The sequence below is a fragment of the Semicossyphus pulcher genome, unplaced genomic scaffold (assembly GCF_022749685.1).
Source record: "Semicossyphus pulcher isolate SPU_LCO1_2020_fin unplaced genomic scaffold, fSemPul1.0.p SCAF_21, whole genome shotgun sequence".
Taxonomy (NCBI): domain Eukaryota; kingdom Metazoa; phylum Chordata; class Actinopteri; order Labriformes; family Labridae; genus Semicossyphus; species Semicossyphus pulcher.
In genome coordinates, this window is record NW_027211695.1 from 15047501 (window position 1) to 15069356 (window position 21856).

Sequence of the window (21856 nt, forward strand, 5' to 3'; positions counted from 1 at the left end):
CACACACACACACAGAGACAGAGACACACACACACACACACATAAAATAATGGGCTGCTGCATACTTGATTAAATGCCCGACCTCGGCGCAATGTCCCCGGCGCGAAGAAGACCTGCGCGGTGCAGCGTGATGACGTCACGTGTGTCTACCTGCAGCATGAGAGTTAGAAGCCAAAATGTCCGTGGTGTGGAAGTTTATCAAAGTGTCTGAAATAGATAGCAAAACTGCTATTTGCAATGACTGCTCAGCTTCGGTGATGCGAGGAGGAGCCAAGGCAAAGTCTTTCAACACTACAAACTTGATTAACCATCTCAAGACCCGTCACCCCGACCGTTGTAACAAATGTGATAAGAGTATCACCATTATACTGTACGCTAATTCCAATACAGAAGAGAGTTGATGATCTCTGCAATTAGGTGTGTGGGAAAAAAATATCGGTATCGGTAATCTGCTAAATGAGTTGTAAAATATCGGCATATCGGCAAAAAATCCAATATCGTGCATCCCTAGTTTGTATTTTAATTAATAATAAATTGTGTCTGATATGTTTTTTCTGCACTGTTGTGGATCATCAAGGGGGTAACTCGTCTAAATTTAAACTTGTATGGGGGGCCAATTTATTTTATGACATTTATTTGGTGACCCCCGGCTTCCTCCCCGGAGAGCAAAGAAGGATCATCTTATCTTGCTTACGAGGGCCACTTGGCTGATTGATGGGGTAGGGGGTTTGTTGACGTCGTATATAAGCTTGAGCACTTTAACTGCAAGGGAGAGAACTTTCGCACTTCTCGAGCAAAGAGACGTGATTCATAACATTGAAGTTACTTGGAGAATTTCCCTCACACTGTGCGCATGTCCAACCGCCCCCTCTGTCGTGAAAACAAACCACGTCTCTGCCATCGTTTAGCGGCAACTTGTTGAGACTTAGCTAGCTTAAAATGTAGTAATTAGTCGTAACGTTAGCGTTAGCAGTCAGTCGTGAGTTTGCAAACATTACGATGACGGTTACAGCTGGCTCGCACATCACTAAAGTGGTTGCCATAGGTTACACATAATGATATGCATAGCGCCGCCTCATCCATTAACGGGATTGGCTCCTTAGGTTTGTGACATCTCAGTCTGAAAACGTGTTGCTCAGCCTGCCCTTGGTACTCTGCAGTTTACAAGCAGACAGGCCCAGCTGTGGAGATGACTGCTGATGTTGGCTCTTGCAGCACATGAGAAACACCACATGGAGATGTTTACAAGGTTTAACACTGGATTTTCACTGGAGGGGGTCTCCCCATGAAGGAAATCACAGAGCTCTACATCAGCTGCTTGCACAGTCGGGTTATTAAAAACTAGTAAAGCTGCTGTTTTAAATCAGTGGTTTGAAAAATACAAATATATTAACCAAAACTTTCTCTCACTGTGATTGAAACCTTCTCAGACCACAGAAAGCCGTCCAGCTCTTCACACACGCTGCTGTAATGTGTCACTCTGTGTGATGACAAAAGAACAATGTTTGTCGGAGAGCCGATACTCCCACTGAGAGCGAACTTAATCCCACTGTTTCGCTTTCAGCCTTCGCTTGTTTAGATGGAAACCTGACATGTTCAAACATGCAGCTCTCGGGGATTTGGACGGGGGATTGTGTATATTTTCAGGAGTTACAGAAATAGAGTTTTGTACCAACACTGTCAAAGTCTGAAGTAGCTTCACACACATGTAACTGTATAGCTTTAGGGTTCTGTTCTTTCCTCGGGTGGTTGTTGAGTTTTTAGTTGGCGAGCTTTTGTCTTCACTCTTACTCCAGTATGCACTTGGTTCTTGAAGGTGTTGAAAGGTTGTTGAAACTATTTGAAATGTGGAGAGTAATCAAGTTTTTCTGATTCGCTACTCGCCCTTTTTTTCTGCACGACCTGTGGTGCGAATCACAGAAGGATCAGGTGGATCCTCCCTTTCATTCCCGACCTTCTTTGGACTCCAGCAGCGACGGTCTCCACCACGTCATCGGAGGGCTGTAAACGTTGAAGCCAGCTCAGCTTAGATTTGCAGCACTGGTGGCTGACCCCTCAGTATGCAGCAGCTTCCATCGCTTGTAGCTGGACGCTTTGTTGCTGCTTTGTCGCTGCTTTGTCGCGTTCGATCGGGGTCGTTATTCACACTTTAACAAGCTCCCTCCAGAGCCACAAAAAGACTGAGGGCGCTTTCACACCCGACAGCTTTGGTCCGGACTTTCAAACTTTACTCTGAAGTCCGGTTTGTTTGGACAGAACAAAGAAGATCTAGGTCCGCTAGAAAAAAGGTGAATCGGTCCGTTTCCAAACAAACCACGGTCCGGTTTGATTCAGGTGAGAACAGAATCAAATTTAAAGCTATAATCTGTAAGTTCTCAGTAGAGATAGACCGATATGGTTTTTTCAGGGCCGATACCGATACCGATTATTAGTAGTCAAGGAGGCCGATAACCGATATTTGGAGCCGATATTCATTTGCAGTAAAAGTGAAAATATTGGCGTCAAAATTTTGAATAATACAAACTCCAACACTTAACTTTGTTTAAATGCCTTTAAGCATATGCATCAGAGCCAAAATAACCCAGTTTTTAATTGATCTCTTATCGGCCGTCGGATGAAAAAAAAAAAAAAGGCTGATATGTGTCAAAATGCTGAATATCGGGGCCGATAATCGGTCTATCCCTAGTTCTCAGTTTCGTTCTATTTGGCGGCACCTTATGGCTTTAAAAGGCAATCGACCAGACGTCCACGGTTGGCTCTGTTTGTAACTCTTGATTTTCCTCGCTTATTTTTGAAGTTGTATCTGTCGTCATCCATCTTTTCTTTGTTTGTTCAGCCATAGTAGATTACTGTTTGCTCGCAACACTTGCAGAGAGCGGAAAAGCAGCCGCTTAGCTCCGCCTACCCTCTCTGGCAGACCGACCACTGCTGGCTGATGGAGAACGCGTCACTAACTGGGCGCCGCTTGTGAGACGCCCAGTCTGTAATACTGCAAATGCAAAGGCTTTCATCAGTGGGCCATCGTCACAATCACCATTGTGTTACCTCATTCAGCGATAGATAGAGACTTAAATCTTGAAGATTTTTACTTTAAAGTATTAAATACAGGAAGGAAACCAAAACGCTGTGCATTGTGGGTTGTGAACAGATGTTGGCACTGGGAGAGACACCCACGCAACCAGGCAGCGAGGTGAGTAGAGTACAAACATCGGGGAGCGACGAGGTCAGGCCTCTCCTAGGGATCTTGTGGAAACACAGAAGAACGTCGATTGTCGATTGAAAGTTATAAAAACTCTGACAACAAAACATTAAAGTCTTCGATTCTCTCCCGTCTTCTTCTCTCTTTGTTTTCCCACATGGGAATTCTGACCAATCGGAAAGCAGTTTCCTCACGCCTCAAAACTTTTGGTCAGCTGGTAAAAGTTTCCGTGTGAGAACCAACCAAACATTGTAACAATTTGGTCTTTGATTCGGATCAAACAAACAGACTTTGGGAGTGAAAGCATCCTCAGAGTAGTCCTTCCAGTCACCTGGGAACTGCTCTTAATGTGTTGAATGGTTGGAGTGCCCTTTGAGCTGTGAAATGCGCTCCAAACTGAGAGGAGACTAAATGAACATCAGCTGTGAAACCCTCAGAAGTGCCCTTCAACTGAGACACTGTATATTTACTTCTCCCACCAGAACACGATCAGTTTAAGGTTCCCTCGCTCGCATCGCACATGCTTGCTGAAAGGCTGCTAACAGGCCCGATGACTCCTGCAGGACCCGCACATATTTACCTCAGATGGGCGGCTTGTTGGCGCGCAGCACCCGGCGCCAGAGTGGATCCATGTGGCACATGAAAAATGAACAGATTGTCGAGGAATCACCTGTTTTTATGGGAAAGAGGGTAAACAGGAACAAGGGGATCACTCCTCGCCTAGGGAAAGACCCTAAGGCGATGTCTTGTGAGATGACTCTGACTGGCAACAATAATATTTTCCCACACTATCTTTATTTTTGATGGTATCTTTAGCTCAAGGTTGCCTTTCTGGAGCCAAATCTTATCTGTCATTTCATTTTATTTTGAAAAACAGGCCTCTTATCGGAACATAATTATGACACAAACATCCTCTCAGCCTTGAAATTTCTCGACAACGTGGTCATTTTTTTTTGGTGGTTTCATGTTTTTACTCCACATATGTGTTATGCCATTCCTCTCGGGTCAAACTCACATTTGTACTATTTAAAGAATGAATGAATCAGTTCAGTGTGATCGTTTGTTTTTGTGCGATATTTGATCAACAGCAGATGATTCCGACGGAGACGTGTGGGTGGCCTTTCCAGAGGAAGCGTGGACGATATTTAAAAGCTGCTTTGTTTCAAGAAGAAGGCCGATAACGTTTGATATTTGACAGCCATTAAAACCAAACCTCTTAATACTCTTTGAAGTCCTAAACTTTTCGGTGGCTTTTGAAGGCCGATGCTTCCTCCTGAATGTTTTAGGGAAGAGTTTTACAGGCCTGTGCTAAATATCCCAGATTTTCCAAGAACACTTTAAATTTAGTGATTGCTGTCAGGATGCAAAGGAAGGTGTTAAAATAAATTGCCTACCTTAAAACAAGAAAATTCCAACATTAAAGTCGTAAATTTGCCACCAAAAATGTCATAATTTTGCTCTGCGCATATTTAAAGGGGCGGTATTATGCTAATTTCAAGCTTCATATTTCACCCTGTGATACCTGTGGAGTACCTTAGCATAACTTACAGTTAAAAAAACTCCTCATTGGGGCGCTGTTTAGCTCAGTCGGTAGAGCAGGCGCCCCATGTACAGAGGCTACAGTCCTCGTCGCACTGATCGCAGGTTCGACTCCCGGTCTGCCGATCATTTGTGCATGTCATCCCCCACTCTCTACTCCCAACATTTCCTGTCTATCTTCAGCTGTCCTATAAAAATAAAGCCAAAAGGCCAAAAAAATAATCTTAAAAAAAAAAAAAAAAAAAAACTCCTCATTTTTCTCACACTGGTGCTCTGTGCAGGCCCTCATACAGCCTGAAACGACTCAGTCAGCGCTGTCCCTTTAAGAAAACCCCGCCCCAGGGGGCCCGCTTTCAGCAGCCTGCAGCCTGAGCTGAGAAGCTTTTGGGATTACTCCAGCATACTTTTACCTACAGATTACAAACCTCACCCAGGTTTAGTGTGGACATCCAACATTGTTACATTATATATATATATGTCTTATAATGTGAAACAGCATAATACCGCCTCTTTAAGCTGTTCTCTCTGCACAAGAAACAGACTTCATAGACGACTGCGCTACAAACGAAATCATGCAAAATCTAGGGCAAGAATATTCTGGCTAATTTGCCTTTTTTTTTTTCCTCTGGCAAGTGAACGCCTTTAATCTCGGAGTAGTACTCTTCTCCTCCGGCTCTGGAGGCTGTTGCACCACCCTGACTTTCACTGTGAGAAAAACATCCCCAAAGCAGGCTAATATTAGCAACAATAGCCTTCATAAGCTGCTGGTCACACCAGACAAACTTAGCCTGTGAGTGGGGATGTATTTTAATGCTAAAAAAAATGTGTCTCTTCATCCCCTGAATGTTACACAGTGTTGCTTTAAAGCAGCGGCACCAGACTGTTCCCTCTGCTGTACGTTTCTTCTCTGAAAGGTTAATGTGCCTTCTGATTGACTGCTGCGTATCGTAGACTCCACAGGAACTAGCTGCGCCTTGTGTTTCCACTCTTGTTATTCCGTTCTGTCCTGAGTGTGAACTTACCACTGAAGTGTCTGCTGTAATCAGCCGCGGTGTGATCACGGCCTTTGTGTTTTTCCGTCTTCACTCTGTTTACTGCTTTTTCGTGTTCCTTTGATCTCCCGCTGCGAGCCAGTTTCCCTCCGAGGCTGCAATAAAACTGCCAAAAAGTCAAAACCAGACCTCGACTGGATGCGTGTGCGCCTCTGCTTTCTGTCACTGCCTCAGCTCGCCATGACGAAGCAATAAAAGTATGACGTGAACTAATCCCCTCCATTGTTCTCCTTTTTTCCACTCTCTCTGTCATTAGGAGGCTGCTGGGAATCATCACTAAGAAAGACATCCTGAAACACATGGCGCAGATTGCCAACAGAGACCCAGACTCCATCCTCTTCAACTGAACTGAACTCCTCCGTCCTTCCTCTACCATCCTTCCATCTCTCCTCTGTAGACCAGGGGACCAGAAGACACCAGCTACAACGTGAACGCACCTTTTACCTCGTCAGCTTTAAGGAGGCAGGTCAGAGAAGTAAGTCGAGCTCCATTTGCACAGGCGACTTGAGAACAAAGGATCTTTCTTTTTTTGTAAGATGGGGGAGTTCTTTGGCTTTTTGACTCTCAGAAACAATGACTCATCCTTACTGACACCGTTGGCCCCGATTTCAACTTCGATTCAGTAGGATGTAGGGCAGATGCACATGAGAAATAAATGGAATATTTCACGTCTGCTCCTTTTTTTCCCCACTCTCCTTTCTCCTTGAGAATTCTGCAGCTCCAAGCAAAAACATCCTCTTCCATTTAGTTTCTTTTCTACGCCTAAAAAAGAAAAGGAGGTGGGAGCAGAGACTCTGACGAGAGGAGAGGAGGAGGACATCAGGTGAGATAGAGAGAGGTTTGGGGGCGCTCTGTGCCTGCCTGCCTGCCCTCCGGCCTTCACGGCGAGCCCAGACAGAGCGCTCCGAGCTGGGCTGATGGATGCTCCACCACCTCCCCACCCTCTCCTCCTCCTCTTCCCTCCCTCCTTTGTGAGCTGGGGGCGAGGGATACAGGAGTGTGAGAAGAGGCTCTGAAACACACACTTAACACTCCATAAAGACTCCACGACAGCCTGGGAACTCTCCACAAACATCTCTTTCTTTTGTCATATGTGTATCACGGCGGGAGACTCCAGCCTGGGAACTATGCAGTGTTTTGTTTTTTTTCTGATCGGCCACCTTGCATACAAAAATCATACATACATAATGATAATGCTGCAATAACCATGTCATGCCTTATGGAAGATGTTTCTGGGCTGCAAAAACCAAGAATCATGACACACAAGTTAATTTATGTAAATGTTAAAATTGTTTGTCCCACTAAATTATTTCACTGAAACACGAGTTTTGTGTCTTTTTTATTTGTTTAGGATGTTTTTATTTTGATTTGCTTCCAAGTTTAAGATATAATCCTGAAGATTTTCTTGTAAATAAATGTCTGTTAAGTAGAGATAGACCGATATGGTTTTTTTCAGGGCCGATACCGATACTGATTATTAGTAGTCAAGGAGGCCGATAACCGATATTTGGAGCCGATATTCATTCGCAGTAAAAGTGAAAATATTGGTGTCAAAACTTTGAATAATACAAACTCCAACACTTAACTTTGTTTAAATGCCTTTAAGCATATGTTTATTAAACAAACAAACAAAAAGCGCAGGGAGTTCCCAGGGTCAGCAGCATCTCTTATAAAGTTAACTGAAAATTTAACTAAATAAATAACTTCCTGAATTTTTAAAAAGTAAATAAAACAAAGTTATATAAAATTTGCAAAGAAATGAACTCTTATGGCTGTCTGATTTAAAAAAAGAAAGAAAAAAAAGGCTGATGCTGATATGCGTCAAAATGCCGAATATCGGCTCCGAATATTGGTCTATCCCTACTGTTAAGTCTCTATCACTGAATGAGGTAACACAATGGTGATTGAGCCTATGGCCCACTGTTGAAAGCCTTTGCATTTGCAGTATTACAGACTGGTGGCCAGTTAGCAACGCGTTCTCCATCACCCAGCAGTGGTTGGTCTGCCAGAGAGGGTAGGCGGAGCTAAGCGGCTGCTTCTCCTCTCTCTGCAAGTGCTGCAAGTAAACAGTAATCTACTATGGCTGAACAAACAAAGAAAAGATCAATGACTACAGATACAACTTCAAAAATAAGTGAAAATCCAAAGAAAAAGAAACAAATTTGACGCTCAGATGAAGCAAACAGTCTAAAAAGGAAAGCCACCGTCAGCGAGGAAAATCAAGAGTTACAACCGGAGCCAACCGTGGACGTCACACATGCAGCACTGTCTGGATATCTGGGAAGTGTGCTCCCGCAATTACCGTTTATCACCATAAGGTGCCGCCAAAGAGACCGAAACTGAGATCTTTGAGATTATAACTTTAACCAGTCGTCATTTTCTGCAAATAAAATACCTAAATGAGAATATTGTATTTGGAATAGTGAGAAATGTTGTTTACAATAAAACAAAAGTTAATTTTACACAAACCCAGAAATTGAAGACATATTTTTGCAGAGGTCTCTTAATTTTTTCCGGAGCTGTATGTTGATTTAATTTGTTTTAATTTGATTTGTTTCGCCAACTTCACAGTTTCAATCCACTCTAAATGCTCTTAAACCTAAACCTACAAATGGACTTAAACTTTTAATATGCAAATGCTGGTGTTGCTGTTTGTTTACAGACAAATATTTCTCTCAAGTTTTCTATATAACAGCTAGAAGGTTCCTGGTTCGAATCCCAGTTTGGACGAAGGGGGCCTTTCTATGTGCAGTTTGCATGTTCTCCCCGTGCATGCGTGGGTTCCCTCCCACAGTCCAAAGACATGTTCGTCAGGTTCATTGGTGACTCTAAAATTGCCCGTATGTGTGAATGTGAGCATCAAAGGTTGTCTAACCCCGCCTCTCGCCCAATGACAGCTGGGACAGGCTCCATCCCCACTGCGTCTCTGAACAGAATAAGTGGTACAGATGATGGATGGATGTTTTCTTCTGCTGCCCCCATGTGCTTTTTCAGCTTACGTTATCCTGCTGGGAAGAACAGCAATTTCACAACAAGTTGTTTTGTTGATCGTTTGCTGATTTATTATGGCCGTTGAATCCACCGGGCAGCTCCTCAGCGGGATGATCCAGCACATCAAGGAAGACTTAACCCAGACACACGGCTGAGTGTTTCAGTCTGACAGCATGAAGTAAAGTGTAACAGAAGTGGAATGTCTCTCTCTCCGTCGTGTCCTTCTTGACTCATTTGTTGTCGAGGCTTTGCCAGCGTTTTGTCATGTCTTTATTATTGATGCATCTGTTTTCTGTTTACATGCGCTGCGAGACAAACCCACTGAACGAATTAGTCCTGGCCTTCATTTTGATTTATTGTGTTTACATACTGCCAGAGACACGATCCTCTCAAAGTGCTGTCGATTAGTTTCACATAATTGGCCTTATGATTACATACTTCACTTCACTTCTATAGACGTACTTCTTCACATCATTTAGGAACAAGATTACATGGAATAATTCTGAACATAAAACCATCATACTCTGCAATGACTTGTCGGCCTCGAGTTTCTACTTAACCCCCTTTAATGTGTTTCAGTCTCAACGACAATAAAAAACAGGATGGATTGAATCATGATTTTATGGCCCTAATGGTGTCATTAGGGTCGAGCTTTTGCCTCATGTGACCTTTCAAAGGACCAACGTGTGCAGACCATGCAGGGATGGATGCTTGCTTCAACTGGATGTGCAGAGTAAGAAGCCTGTTTTATTCCTCTTTAACTTTTACATATTGTACACAGATTTTATTGTAAATTATATCTCAAGATGACACGCCTCCTTCTACTCTCATTTGAAGCCAAAACACCCCCGAGGTGGGCGCTGCCATCTTGCGCTGGTGACATCATTTGGAGCCAGTGTCTGTGTAGTAGAGATCGGCTGGTGGAGCCAGGGTAACGATGTCCCGCCCCTTCCGCTAACCAAAACGCATTTCAAGAGCGATTCGCCGCTGTCAGTCAAAGCTGGTGTTCTCTGTAATCGATAGAAGCAGTAATATATGAAATTGGCGCCATAGCTGTGGAGAAAGTCGTACAAACAGCTGGTAGTTTTGCCCATTCTACATTCCTACAACACCCAGCGTGCATTGCGGCCCTCCCTCTGAAAGGAGATATTCACGCTTATGGAAAGTTCAATGACTGTAGTGTTAGTTACGTCTCCTCTCGCCGTTCCTCATCTACTCTGCTACTCGGGAACAGAACGCTGCAGGAGCCCCATTTGTCAACAGAGCTGTCAATCATGAGGTCACACCCCCTTTTGACTGCATCAAATAAGTAAACTTGTCAGAAAAATAAACACTTGGACATAAATCAGCATGATAAGAACTAACTATAATGACAGAAACCATGTTTGAGAAAAATGTATTTGACGTGTATTTCGATTTTAAAGTTTGACTCATGTCCCATCTGTTAACATGGAGGAGGCGGGCTTTATGAGCTATACTGCAGCAAGTCAGCAGGGGGCGATAGAGAGGGTTTGGGAGCTGTCACGTCGGCCATCTATTGTTAGCGGCAGCTGTACTTTCTGTTTATGCCGATTAGAAAGTATTAGCATGCTAACAGGCCGCTAAAATAGCAGTCAGGGATTTAGTATAATTATTACGAGCATGTTAGCATGCTAATGTTCCCATTATGATAGAATTACTTCAGTGTACAGTCTCATAAAGCTGCTAGCACGGCTGTTGACTGCATTCATTCACTAAAGAAAACATTTTCAGAAGCAGAGTAAAGGAGTGCTCTTTTTTCATCCTTTGGAGCATTGGTGTTAAACTGTACTCTCTGGGACCACTACTCTAACTGACTCGTGTGTTTTTGTTTAGGGGTGTCAGTCTTGACTCACCGTCCCCCGACAGCGAGTCAGAGCTCGTTCCTGGCCACTTAATCTCTGTGAGAAGGAGCGAAGATGGAGAGGAAGTGTGTGTGTTTGCATGTGGGGGATAAACACTTGTGCTCGCCAGTGAATATAATTTGTGTGTGTGTGGCTGGACTCGTGTGAAAATGGTTAGTGTGTGTGTGTGTATGAGGGAATGTGGATCTATTGTGGCTGCTTCGTAATGACTCAGCCACAGGAACTGAGCTCAGGAATACACTGAGACTTCACATGGGGCTCGAGTTACCGACCTGCTCGTGGCTCCTGCATTCTCACACCTCATACACACACACAGGTCTCCACACAGTCTGTCCTTTCTGTTTGATTTTGTGTTTCTTTCTGGTATGTTTTTCTCTGTGTCCTTGTTCTTCTTTCTCTCCAACATGTTGCCTTACCTCACTGGCTTCTCTCTCATTTCAGTCGCCCTGTTCCCATGCCTGCCATTGTCTCTGTGCACATTACAAAGCAGCCAAAACACTTCGATGTGGTAATCGGCCAATTCAAGGTGTCATCCTACACCCCGAAGTGTCGAATCTCCTCTCTTACCTTCCTCTGTGTGTCCGTGTGTGTGCTCGCATGTGGGCAGAGAAAGCATGCAAAGAGGTGACGTGTGTGTGCCCGAGGGCTGGACAGAGAGAGCAAATATTTAGGATGAAGCTCCGTCACAATGAGGCTGAGTGTGTGTGTGTGTGTTTGTGTTTGAAGGAATGCAATCCAATCCGCTGCACAGTGTTGCGTCGCTGCCCTCGTGGCCTCACCTGAGGTTATAAGGTGGATGTTCCCACAGCTTCAGTCGCAGCTCTCCGTCTCTGCTGCTGCTCATGTAACACACGGTAATCTCACTGACCTTTCTAGAACAAATATGTGAACAAACCTAAAGCCTATGACATGCTTAGGAGTTACTTCTAGTGGTTTTCCTAATGTCCTGAGTACGCTGAATTGTACTGCTTGTGTCAGATAATTAGGTAATTTGGTTAATTAACATGGTAAACTGTATTTTCAGTGACATCCATAAAACCACCATCATAGGAGTTTAGGGAACAAAAGAATGATACAATTTAACAATGTCCCAAAAAATGATAACCTGCCTTGATTGACTTTTTGGCCACTTGGGGGCAGCGCACAGGCTGGAGCCTATCCCAGCTTTCGTTGGGCGAGAGATGGGGTTACACCCTGGACTGATCGCCATTCAATCACAGGGCTGACACACAGAGACAGGCCTTTCACGCTCACACTCACGGGTGATTTAAGAGCCACCGGTGAACCTAACGAGCATGTCTTTGGACTGTGGGAGGAAGCTGGAGAGAACCCACGCATGCAAACCCCCTACGTCTGAACTGGGAATCGAACCAGGAACATTCTAGCTGTGAGGCGACAACCCTAACTGCACCATCATGCAGCCTTACTTTCACATATTATCCACTCTAAAGTTGCGAGTTGATCACACAGACAGCAGACAAGGAGCAACCTTGGCATTCATTAGGAACCACTTTGTCTAGTCAGATTTTAAACCTCCAAATATGTCTTGGATCAGATGCTCAAAAATTACATCATGTAATTTATAACTTTCCAGAAAAACTGTGCCAAAATCCAGATTTGTGCTGACAGTTTTTTCAAGGCCTAAAACGCTGTTGAGTTAAGGGGAAATTCGGGGTCTGTAAATAGATCTCTGTGGGTTTGTCACCACAAGCGACAATGGAGGACATGACGACATTACATGTCGTCATGTCCTCCATTGTTATTATAAAATATTGACACGTGCAGCGTTAGGACCTGTTGACAGGTACCGGCTCCTTAGGACTCAACCGTCTGGACCTCTCTGCATTTTAAACAAGGAATTTCTTGGAATTGATCCGTCCCTGTTGGCCCACACCTAACTGGTAATCAAATAGTTTGAACCCCTCCTGAACTCGGTGCGTCTGGGCAAAGTCTACAGAACTATTCATCACCTCCTGGTATCTGAAACCTCTTAAACAACTTTTAGGATTGCAAACAGTACATTTATTAGCCGGTCTGATAGTATTTTAACAAGTCTCACAGTATGTAGCCGACAACTTAAACCCCGAGTGGTGCTGGCAGCTTTACATTTGCTACCATTAAACTTTATTATGAATTCTATTTTTGCACTAAATTAGTTTCTTCTCGTGGTGTTCTGCAGAGTTTCTTGGCTTTTTTGGTCGTAAATCAAATGAAACAACCTTGAAAGCAAAAGTCAGTCCTCTGATGGGGTGACGCGAGAAGGCACAGCTTCTTTTTAAGAGTCCAAAAGGCAATGAGGTTGAAAACTGCTGATCGAATTCAGAGTTTTAAGAGGTGATAAGAGTGCGATTGAATCCAGAGGAAGTGAGAAATGGAAGGAAAACCTCTATTACGCCAAGACACACTCTGGAAGTAATCTAGGGCCAATTTCGTGGATGTTTTCTCTGGTGGCTACGTCTCATGTCGGACTCCCAGCTATCGAAGGCTTGGATCAAACCATCCTTTGGTTTGACCGCTATCACAGCCCCCCCTCAATACAAAAATAAACCTATGGCTGCAGTCAGGTTGGTTTTGATCAAACAATCCAACATGTTCCACTGCTGCACAGCGTGTTATAATTTCCCTCCATGGATGCTGGAAACAAGTCGGAGGTTATGAAGTGGGACTCAGCCAACGTATGTCCCTGAACTACAATATAATCCTACTTCTGCAATGTTTGTTATTTCATGGAGCAAACGTCAGACATTCACACCTTCAACCTCATCCAACTTTGACAGGAGCTTTCATTCTACCCCCACATGAAATCATATTGTTTTAGTGTTCCATCACCGTTAGCCAAAACCCATTACCCTTCGCTAAATACGAGGCTAGTCATGCTTTGACAACAACAGAATAATGGAGTTATTTGTGCCTTCTTAAACTAACTATAAATAGATCTAATTATAAATATATGTTTAACTAAAATCCTAACTTTGACACTAGTTTCCCAACTTTAAATATATTCTTTAACCACAATGTAGCCTTGAAGTATGAGGATATACCTTAAGTGGAGAACTTCAGGATCACGTTCAAGATGGCAGATTTTTGAGCCCCCCAATAATCGTACAAAATAACCATGAAAACATAAATACTAAAGGTGTGTTTCTGAACATGATGGAAAACAGGGTCGCTACAAGATGTAGGAAACTATGTCCTCTACCAAAAATATTGATGAAGAGAAAACACAAGGCAACGCTAGCCGAAGTAGCTCTCCTGCCCACGATGTGCGCCAGGAAGACCCGACAAGTGACGCTAGATATACCTAAAGTACAAGTAGCCATTGTGCAAAAAGGCCCATTTAAGAATACCTGAATTGTAATTATCTGAACATAAATAGTACTTAAACTTTTTTACTTTGGTACAGTACTTCAGTAAATGTAAATTGGTTAATTGGCTAGCTAGCTAACTTGAATTACCTAGCCAAGTTAAATTACCAAGCTACCATTTGGTATCTTAAAACACTTCAGATTTTGATGTTAGCTACTTTTGCTAGTGAATAATAAGCTAGCTAATGTTCAGAGATTGTAATATTTAGAAAAAATGTCCTCTCTGTGTTACCAAAACATTTTACTTACAGCAAACTACCATGAAAACATCAAAATCCATATTTCAATCAAATACAGAGACTTAACTAAGGCCATATAACACTAGCTTAAAACATCAGCCCAACAAGCTAATGCTAATGCAGCCAGTGGTTGCTGATAGCTAACTGCCAGGCAAGAGTATAATTTTGCAGATATTTGAATTGTTGTGCGGATGATTTATTTTGTTAAGAGAGCAGGAATTATTTTCATCTGAGCTAAGTTAAGTTTAATGGCATTGCTTTTTAAGGTGATAACATGTTAACCTTCCCCTCCTTTACACCTCAAGGGGTTGTTTAAAAAAGTCTGATGACTGCATCCCAACACACAACAAGAGACGTTTGAGCCAATCTGCTAACGCTTATGGAGCTAGCTGCTGTGCCAAGATCTGGGAGATTTCTGGTATGTCAATTATATTTTTTATTGTTTGTTTTTTCTCCTACTTCCTGTCTTATGAGACAACAGAAAAGGCAGAAGATTAGGGCAGCTCATTCTTGTCATAAAATAAACATTAAATTGTTTCTCTTGAAGTCTGACCAGGATTTATGCCTGAAATAAAACATAAATTACACACTACATCTGTACAGTGTAATGCGACTCAGTACAAATACATCTGCAATAACTTTTATATTGTAAGCCATAAAACCTAATAAACGCGTGTTTTAAGTGCTTCAGTGCACACTTTGTATGAGATTAACTGCTCTCATTGGTGCCCTTCCAATGGAAAAAAGGATATAATATGCCCTCATTGGTGCCCTTCCAGTTGAAAAAAAGAGAAACTGCCCTCATTGGTGCCCTTCCAATGGGAAAAGAGATAAACTGCCCTCATTGGTGCCCTTCCAATGGAAAAAAGAGATAATATGCCCTCATTGGTGCCCTTCCAATGGAAAAAAGAGATAATATGCCCTCATTGGTGCCCTTCCAATGGGAAAAGAGATAAACTGCCCTCATTGGTGCCCTTCCAGTGGGGAAAGAGATAAACTGCCCTCATTGGTGCCCTTCCAATGGAAAAAAAGAGATAAACTGCCCTCATTGGTGCCCTTCCAATGGAAAAAAGAGATAAACTGCCCTCATTGGTGCCCTTCCAATGGAAAAAAGAGATAAACTGCCCTCATTGGTGCCCTTCCAGTGGAAAAAAGATTATGTAGGGCCGTATTGTGTTTCCTTCTAGTGAATTCCTCCGGAGTACCATTTTAGTCGAGAAAACATGACGCAGTGCACAAATGGGCACCCTTAATATGGAAAATACCAGTTCCAGTGCCCTCCTTACAGGCTCCCTTTCAGCGGAGAAAATGCAAAGCAGGACCCTCTAGTGTTCCCTTAAAATGCTCGCTCAGGTATTCTTATTTTTTGATTATTCCACTGCAGAAAGTCTCTATTAAAATCTACTTTACATTATTCCATCACAACATCTCTTTAGACATCTTAACTTTCACCCAAAAACATGTAACAGTATCCATCAGCCACTAATATTGACCAACCTTTCACTCTTCTGCTCACATTAAATCTGCAAACTCTATCGCTTGCCTCCATCTCAGCACAAATACTGTTAAACTGTTGTGAATGTACCCAGGACTACAGTTACAATAACAACCAGTAGACTTTGTTTACAGCCGAGCCGGTCACGCCTGTCACTCAGCCAATGAGCAGTGCCGCTGTGACTGATCCGCTCCAGCTCTCTGTGGCACTGCGCTGCCTTCAGCGGGTTTTCCACATACGTTAAATCTCTTTAACACAACCCACATTCATTGAATAATAACTGTCCATCAAAGTATTGACAAGAACTTTAATCAGATTTGATTTGTTCCAGTTTGGCTGGAAGTCTAAGCTGCTGCACTTTTCTGTGCGGCGCATATTTTTCATATTTTTGACTCAAACAATCCAAACAGGGCCCAGATTGCTATCTCAGTAACCTCCAGTCCAGTTTATTTTCATATCTACCTCCACGCTACAGAAACGTACACGCTCCCCACATATTGATCCCATTCCCAACCTTTCAAAACACGCCGCAGATGTGTGTTGTTCTACCCTGAAGTCCAGTTGATGTTTTGATGGACGATTATTGAACTTGTCGTGTTTTAATGGAGCCCGTATGGCAACGTTTCCATCACGTTCATCCACCTCATCTGAAAACCTCTCACTGTTTCTCCCGTTTACCCGACAGATAAGCCATTTACAAATCTCTCTGGAGATCTGTCTCACTTCTGCTGCGTTTAAAGCGAGTATTTTAATACTTAATGCAATGTTGGCCAGTATAACAGTTGTTTTTCTTCCTGTGTTTCATGTTGGCAGCCGCGGTGCGTTTTCCATGTTTACTCTGCAAATATCCTCCCTTTTCTTTATAGAGTAAAAATTACTGCCGTACAACAAGCTGTAAACATAACTTTGGCTTTTTATCACCTTATAAAGTCGCACAGCGAGACATGTTTATAAACTGTTGCCTGTTTACTCACCCAGCAGACACAGAGCAGCTAAAGCATTTGCTTTAACTCTCGTTGTGTCCAATATTAACTCTCCTTTAAGCTCAGTTTTGGTCTCCACCAACTCCTTAAGGAAATATTAGCTGCTAAAAGCTCCTCTGTGTTTAACAGCTAGTTGCTAACTTAGCCTGCATGCTGTTCAGTGCTGGGCAGGAAGCATTCAGTGCTTCTCTTACTGGTGCTGTACCACAGAAACCTTTCGAGAGAGCTGAAAGACGCCACATTTAAAGCAGAGAGAAAACCTGGTGGTCCCGAGCCCTATCAGTTCAAGCCCCACTAATTTCTCTTCGAAGCTTTCGTAGCCAAGGCAACGCAAGTGACAGGCGTTAATGTCCCAAACGGTCGTCTCTACGTCACCATCGGCTGGCAAGGTCCAGGGCTGATTTTATTTTTCATAAATTTGCTAAGAGTGGTCAATATTAACTCCAGCACTGATGTGTTTCATCACAGTACAGCAATATAATTTAGATTACAGCTCAAAACACATGTTTAAGTGTGCAGTTACTCTTTAAGTAGGTTTCCTTTGAAGTATTCTTCACTACATTTTAAATCACGTAGGCCTAAATAAAAAACGAAAGGGAAAACTCAAGCCCTGTAAACAACTGCACTGAATGATGATGCTGAGTTTTGGTCTTCTTTGGTTCATTTAAGTCACAACACTTGCAGTGTGACCGTTGGTGTTTGTTGGTGAAGAAAAGGAGTGTCGACAGAATCCACAATTTATGGCGCCTTCAATGGTTGTATTGTTTGAAAATGTTTTATAGGATGGTCTGAACTAAAACACATCATTCCTCCATCAGGGTTTTAAATGTCGTGTGTCGACATGTTTTATTTTGTTTTTGCATTTTAATTTGTGAAGATTTTCCTTTAATTAAAAACAACTAGTTTGAGATTCATATCCTCTTGTCCTTTTTGCACTATAGAGACCCCATTCCTGTTGTTAAAGCTAACTAGCTAGCTAAGTACTTGAAGTAGATTTTAAACAAGCTGCTTTTTAGGTACATTTTTAGATAGGTAATTTTACTTAAGTAACACTTGAGTAGAATATGTTAGTACTCCTTCCATCTCTGCTTGTGACTCTAAAATTGCCCGTAGGTGTGAATGCGAGCGTGAAAGGTTGTCTGTCTCTGTGTGTCAGCCCTGTGATTGGCTGGCGATCAGTCCAGGTGTAACCCTGCCTCCCGCCCAATTACAGCTGGGATTGGCTCCAGCCTCCCCGCGACCCTGAGCAGGATAAGCGGTGTAGATAATAGATAGATGGATGGATTCTTCATGTAAAAATATTGATTGCTTCAGCTTTACGTTGTGAAGTCGCGACCTCCAGTGGACGTAGAATGTACACCCGTCTTACTTTCGTACGTCACCTGACCGATATATCGTTCTGATATCGGTAGCTGATGTTGGCGTATCACAGCTGATGTTTTCCAAAATTCATCAATATTTTAATTAGAGATAGACCGATATGGTTTTTTCAGGGCCGATACCGATACCGATTATTAGTAGTCAAGGAGGCCGATAACCGATATTTGGAGCCGATATTCATTTGCAGTAAAAGTGATAATATTGGCGTCAAAATTTTGAATAATACAAACTCCAACACTTAACTTTGTTTAAATGCCTTTCGGCCCAGCCGATAATCTGTCTATCCCTAATTTTAATAGAAATTTATCACAGAATTGTGTAAAGTATTTGCAGAATCCACATTAGAGATATATTTATTCTAGCTAAAATCTTAAATTATCGGCTGCCATATCGGTGCATTTTTCTCCTCCTTAATCGCTATCAAAAATCCCATACCTGTTCGGCTCAATATATCAGCTCACAGCCCTTTACTTGATCCCCCTCTGCTCCTTTGTTCTCATCATGTTCCTCCCCTCCTCCATCTCTTACGATACATCCAAACATATGTCTTCATCCTGTTAACGGAAAACAAGGGAATATTTCGTTTCTGTTCTCAATCGGAGATGATTTCATTTCATCTCCACAGTTTGTGCTCTTCTTTTATTTGTTTTGCTTACTTGCCTACATTTCCCAACCTTCTGTGACATTTAATTTCAGGGATAAACATCTTCATGTGTGTGTGAAAGTACCACCACTGCGAGCCACATGGCTTTTTATTCTCGCGTTCTCGGCGGGTTGTTTCCTGCAGCTTCCTGAGACAAACCCTTTGTGTGCCCAGGAGGGCTGCTTTAAAGACCTTATCAAAGGCTTAATAATGTTTGTTGCTTTGCTGCAGGAGTAAGCGCATTGTTTAGGTGCCCTGCAAGGTATTCTGACAGCACCGCTCCCACTGGCTCTGAAAGGCCCCTGTAAATGGCCGGTAGTCGGGGCAGCAGGGTTGAATCAGAAGTATTGTTCTCCTTAAGAAAGTGTGTGTGTGTCAGGGTGAGCGCTTGTCTGGCCCCACTTAGTCTCTTCAGGATGTGTTGGGTTTTCTCTGAGTGTGTGTGTGTGCATGCAGAAATGTGTGTGTGTGTGTTCTTTGCAGCTTTCTAAAACTAATTTCCTGGCTGGTTCGAAGGAAAACAGAGAGCATGTTGGGTAATAATACAGGAGACGTCGGGAGAACGGCAGCACTGTTGATACGAAGGGTGTGTGGCAGCGATATGATGGATGTGTTGTGTTGTGTGTGTGTGTGTGTGTGTGTGTGTGTGTAAGAAGAGGGAGACGGAGAAAGTGGGTGCAGTATTTAGAGAATGCTGATATGAAGATAACTGCAGTATGTAGGTGACTGTGTGTGTGTGTGTGTGTGGGTCAGGAAGGGTGGTACTGTACTGGGGGCAGGTTAAAGAAACCAGGAGGTCTTTTGTTCACACTCTTATGAAAACACGGCGGGTCAGAGAAAAGTAGATAAAATGTAAAATATGACAAACGGCCTCCATGAATCAAACAGTCATCTGGCAGCTGAGATTAAAACACAGGACTCTTTTGTTCTGGACGTTAGTTTAAATAAAGTTGTGTCTGGACGTGAAGTTCACATTTGATTGAGATGCCTATTTTAAAACTTGCATCTCAAAATGTTTTGATAATGATGTAAAATTGCTCCTGTAATGAAAAAACTGGCATCATTAGATGTTGTCGAACCTCTGAACCAAAGCTCTTTTTTTGTATCCTGCTATACAAAGAGTCATTTTCTTCCACTCATGATCAGAGCCGATTGTGCTTTAAGCAACCTTGTTGCTCGCTTACAAAACAGCAACAAAAACGGCTCCTGCCTACCTGATCGCCCTCATCCAGGTCTACAATACGCTCTGCCATTGAAAGGCGCCTGGTACTCCCACCACAACAGGGCCCTAAGTCTCTAACTAGACTCTTCTCCTCAGTAGTCCCCAGGTGGTGGAACGAGCTACTCCATTTGGTCCGCAGTCACCTTTAAGAAGAAGCTAAAGCCCCAGCTATTTATGAACACCTCTGAACTTAATGATATTGATGCTATTGATGATGATGACATCGAGGATGTAGTTTATGCTGACTAGGATTTTTAAAAAACACCAAAAAAAACGTCCTATACACTTCCTGTCAGCACCAGTGTCCGATCGCACTTGTTTTTCGGCTCTTACTGACTTCGTTCCCTCCTGTCTCGATCGTTGCTTGTGTTGCATTAACTCTCAGATGTACGTCACTTTAAACAAAAGCGTTTGCTAAATGAAATTGTAACATTGTAACAAAGATGGTTCAAAATATACTTTTAATGGTTCGGTCAAACCCGCATCCACAGCCAAAAAGAATTCACCCCAAAGAAGTTACATCATGTACTTTTTATTTAGCATGACCAACACACAGCAGTCAAAACAATGTTAACCATTTTATGAATTAGACAGCGTATGAACCTTTTGTCCAGTTTCAGATCTAGCTCATGGTTTTGATTAAACAAACTGGGGTTCAACTTGCGCGAGATTTGGCCACGAGATCTCATAGCGGCAAGAACAAAACCACACAAGACTAAGAGTTATGGGGAAATTCTAGCATTTTTCCCCCTAAATATTTTGTTTTGAGTACAGTAGTTAGAATTCCGATCCAAACTCCACACCAGTTGGTGGCGGTAATGCACCATAACGTCATAAAACACCACAAGAAGAAGAAGATGTGCGGAAAGGCATACTGTATAACAACATGCCGAAAATACACTTGTGACCAAAGCTGATGCTAACAGAGAGTAACATAAACATCAGTGCAAAACTAACTTACATATTCATGGACACACACACGATAAAAAGAGTCCGTCTGCGATCACTGATGTCTCCGTAGTAGGTGCAGTAAACCAGTCCGGGCATGTCTCCCTCACTGCCGTGTTTCGAGGAGATGCGCTGAGTCGTGATGCATTCAGGAGCGCTCAGAAATGTGAGTGAGCATACACGTCTTTACACATTTTTTAAAGATCAATCTCAGGATTTATTAATCGATATTGGGTAATTCAAATGAGAATTGATTCGAATCGGAAAATCGGATTTTTTAAACCCAGCCCTAAGCCAAAACGTCCTTTTAATTGTCAACGACTCCCAAAATGACTTGCGTATATCCATTGATCTCAAGTGGTGAGTCGGGACCCAGAAGTGGCAGAGCTGTTTTCAGCGGGTCGCGGATGTGTGCTTTAAAAAAAAAAAGTGCGCTTTTATTTTGAAGGACATGAGAGGGTAGGCGGAGCTAAGCGGCTGCTTTTCCGGTCTCTGCAAGTGTTGCGAGTAAACAGTAATCTACTATGGCTGAACAAACAAAGAAAAGATGGATGACTACAGATACAACTTCAAAAGGCAAACAGTCTAAAAAGGAGAGCGACCGTCAGCGAGGAAAATCAAGAGTTACAACCGGAGCCAACCGTGGACGTCTGGTTAAACATTAACCCCGTTAGGGGCGCCCAAGAGAACAAAACTGAAATCTTTGAGATAGTCAGTTTAACATTGTGATTTTTCTATTAACAGATACTATAGTGTGGCGTGTTTGCAGGTGCTGTGTAAAATCCCTTCATATGTCATGTCTGACATGTTCCCCCTCTCATGCTGCACACATGCTTTCCTGGTTCCAGATAATACTCAGTTCGTCTCAGACTCTTACGTTATCGTGAAATGATATGAATTACACACATTCTTACCCC

At 42.8% G+C, this 21856-nt stretch overlaps 1 protein-coding gene across 3 annotated transcripts in view; it reads left to right on the top strand.

Moving 5' to 3' along the window:
* Nucleotides 1–8195, top strand: part of clcn5b (chloride channel, voltage-sensitive 5b) — a 35304-nt gene extending 27109 nt beyond the window's left edge. For 2 of the 3 annotated variants that reach the window (XM_069671841.1, XM_069671840.1), the window contains one exon: nt 6047–8195. In XM_069671841.1, the coding sequence (XP_069527942.1) occupies nt 6047–6137 (91 nt within the window). In that variant the 3' untranslated portion in view covers nt 6138–8195. The remainder of the gene's footprint in view (nt 1–6046) is intronic. The other variant, XR_011308757.1, reaches the window with a different exon arrangement.
* The last annotated feature ends 13661 nt before the right edge of the window (nt 8196–21856 follow it).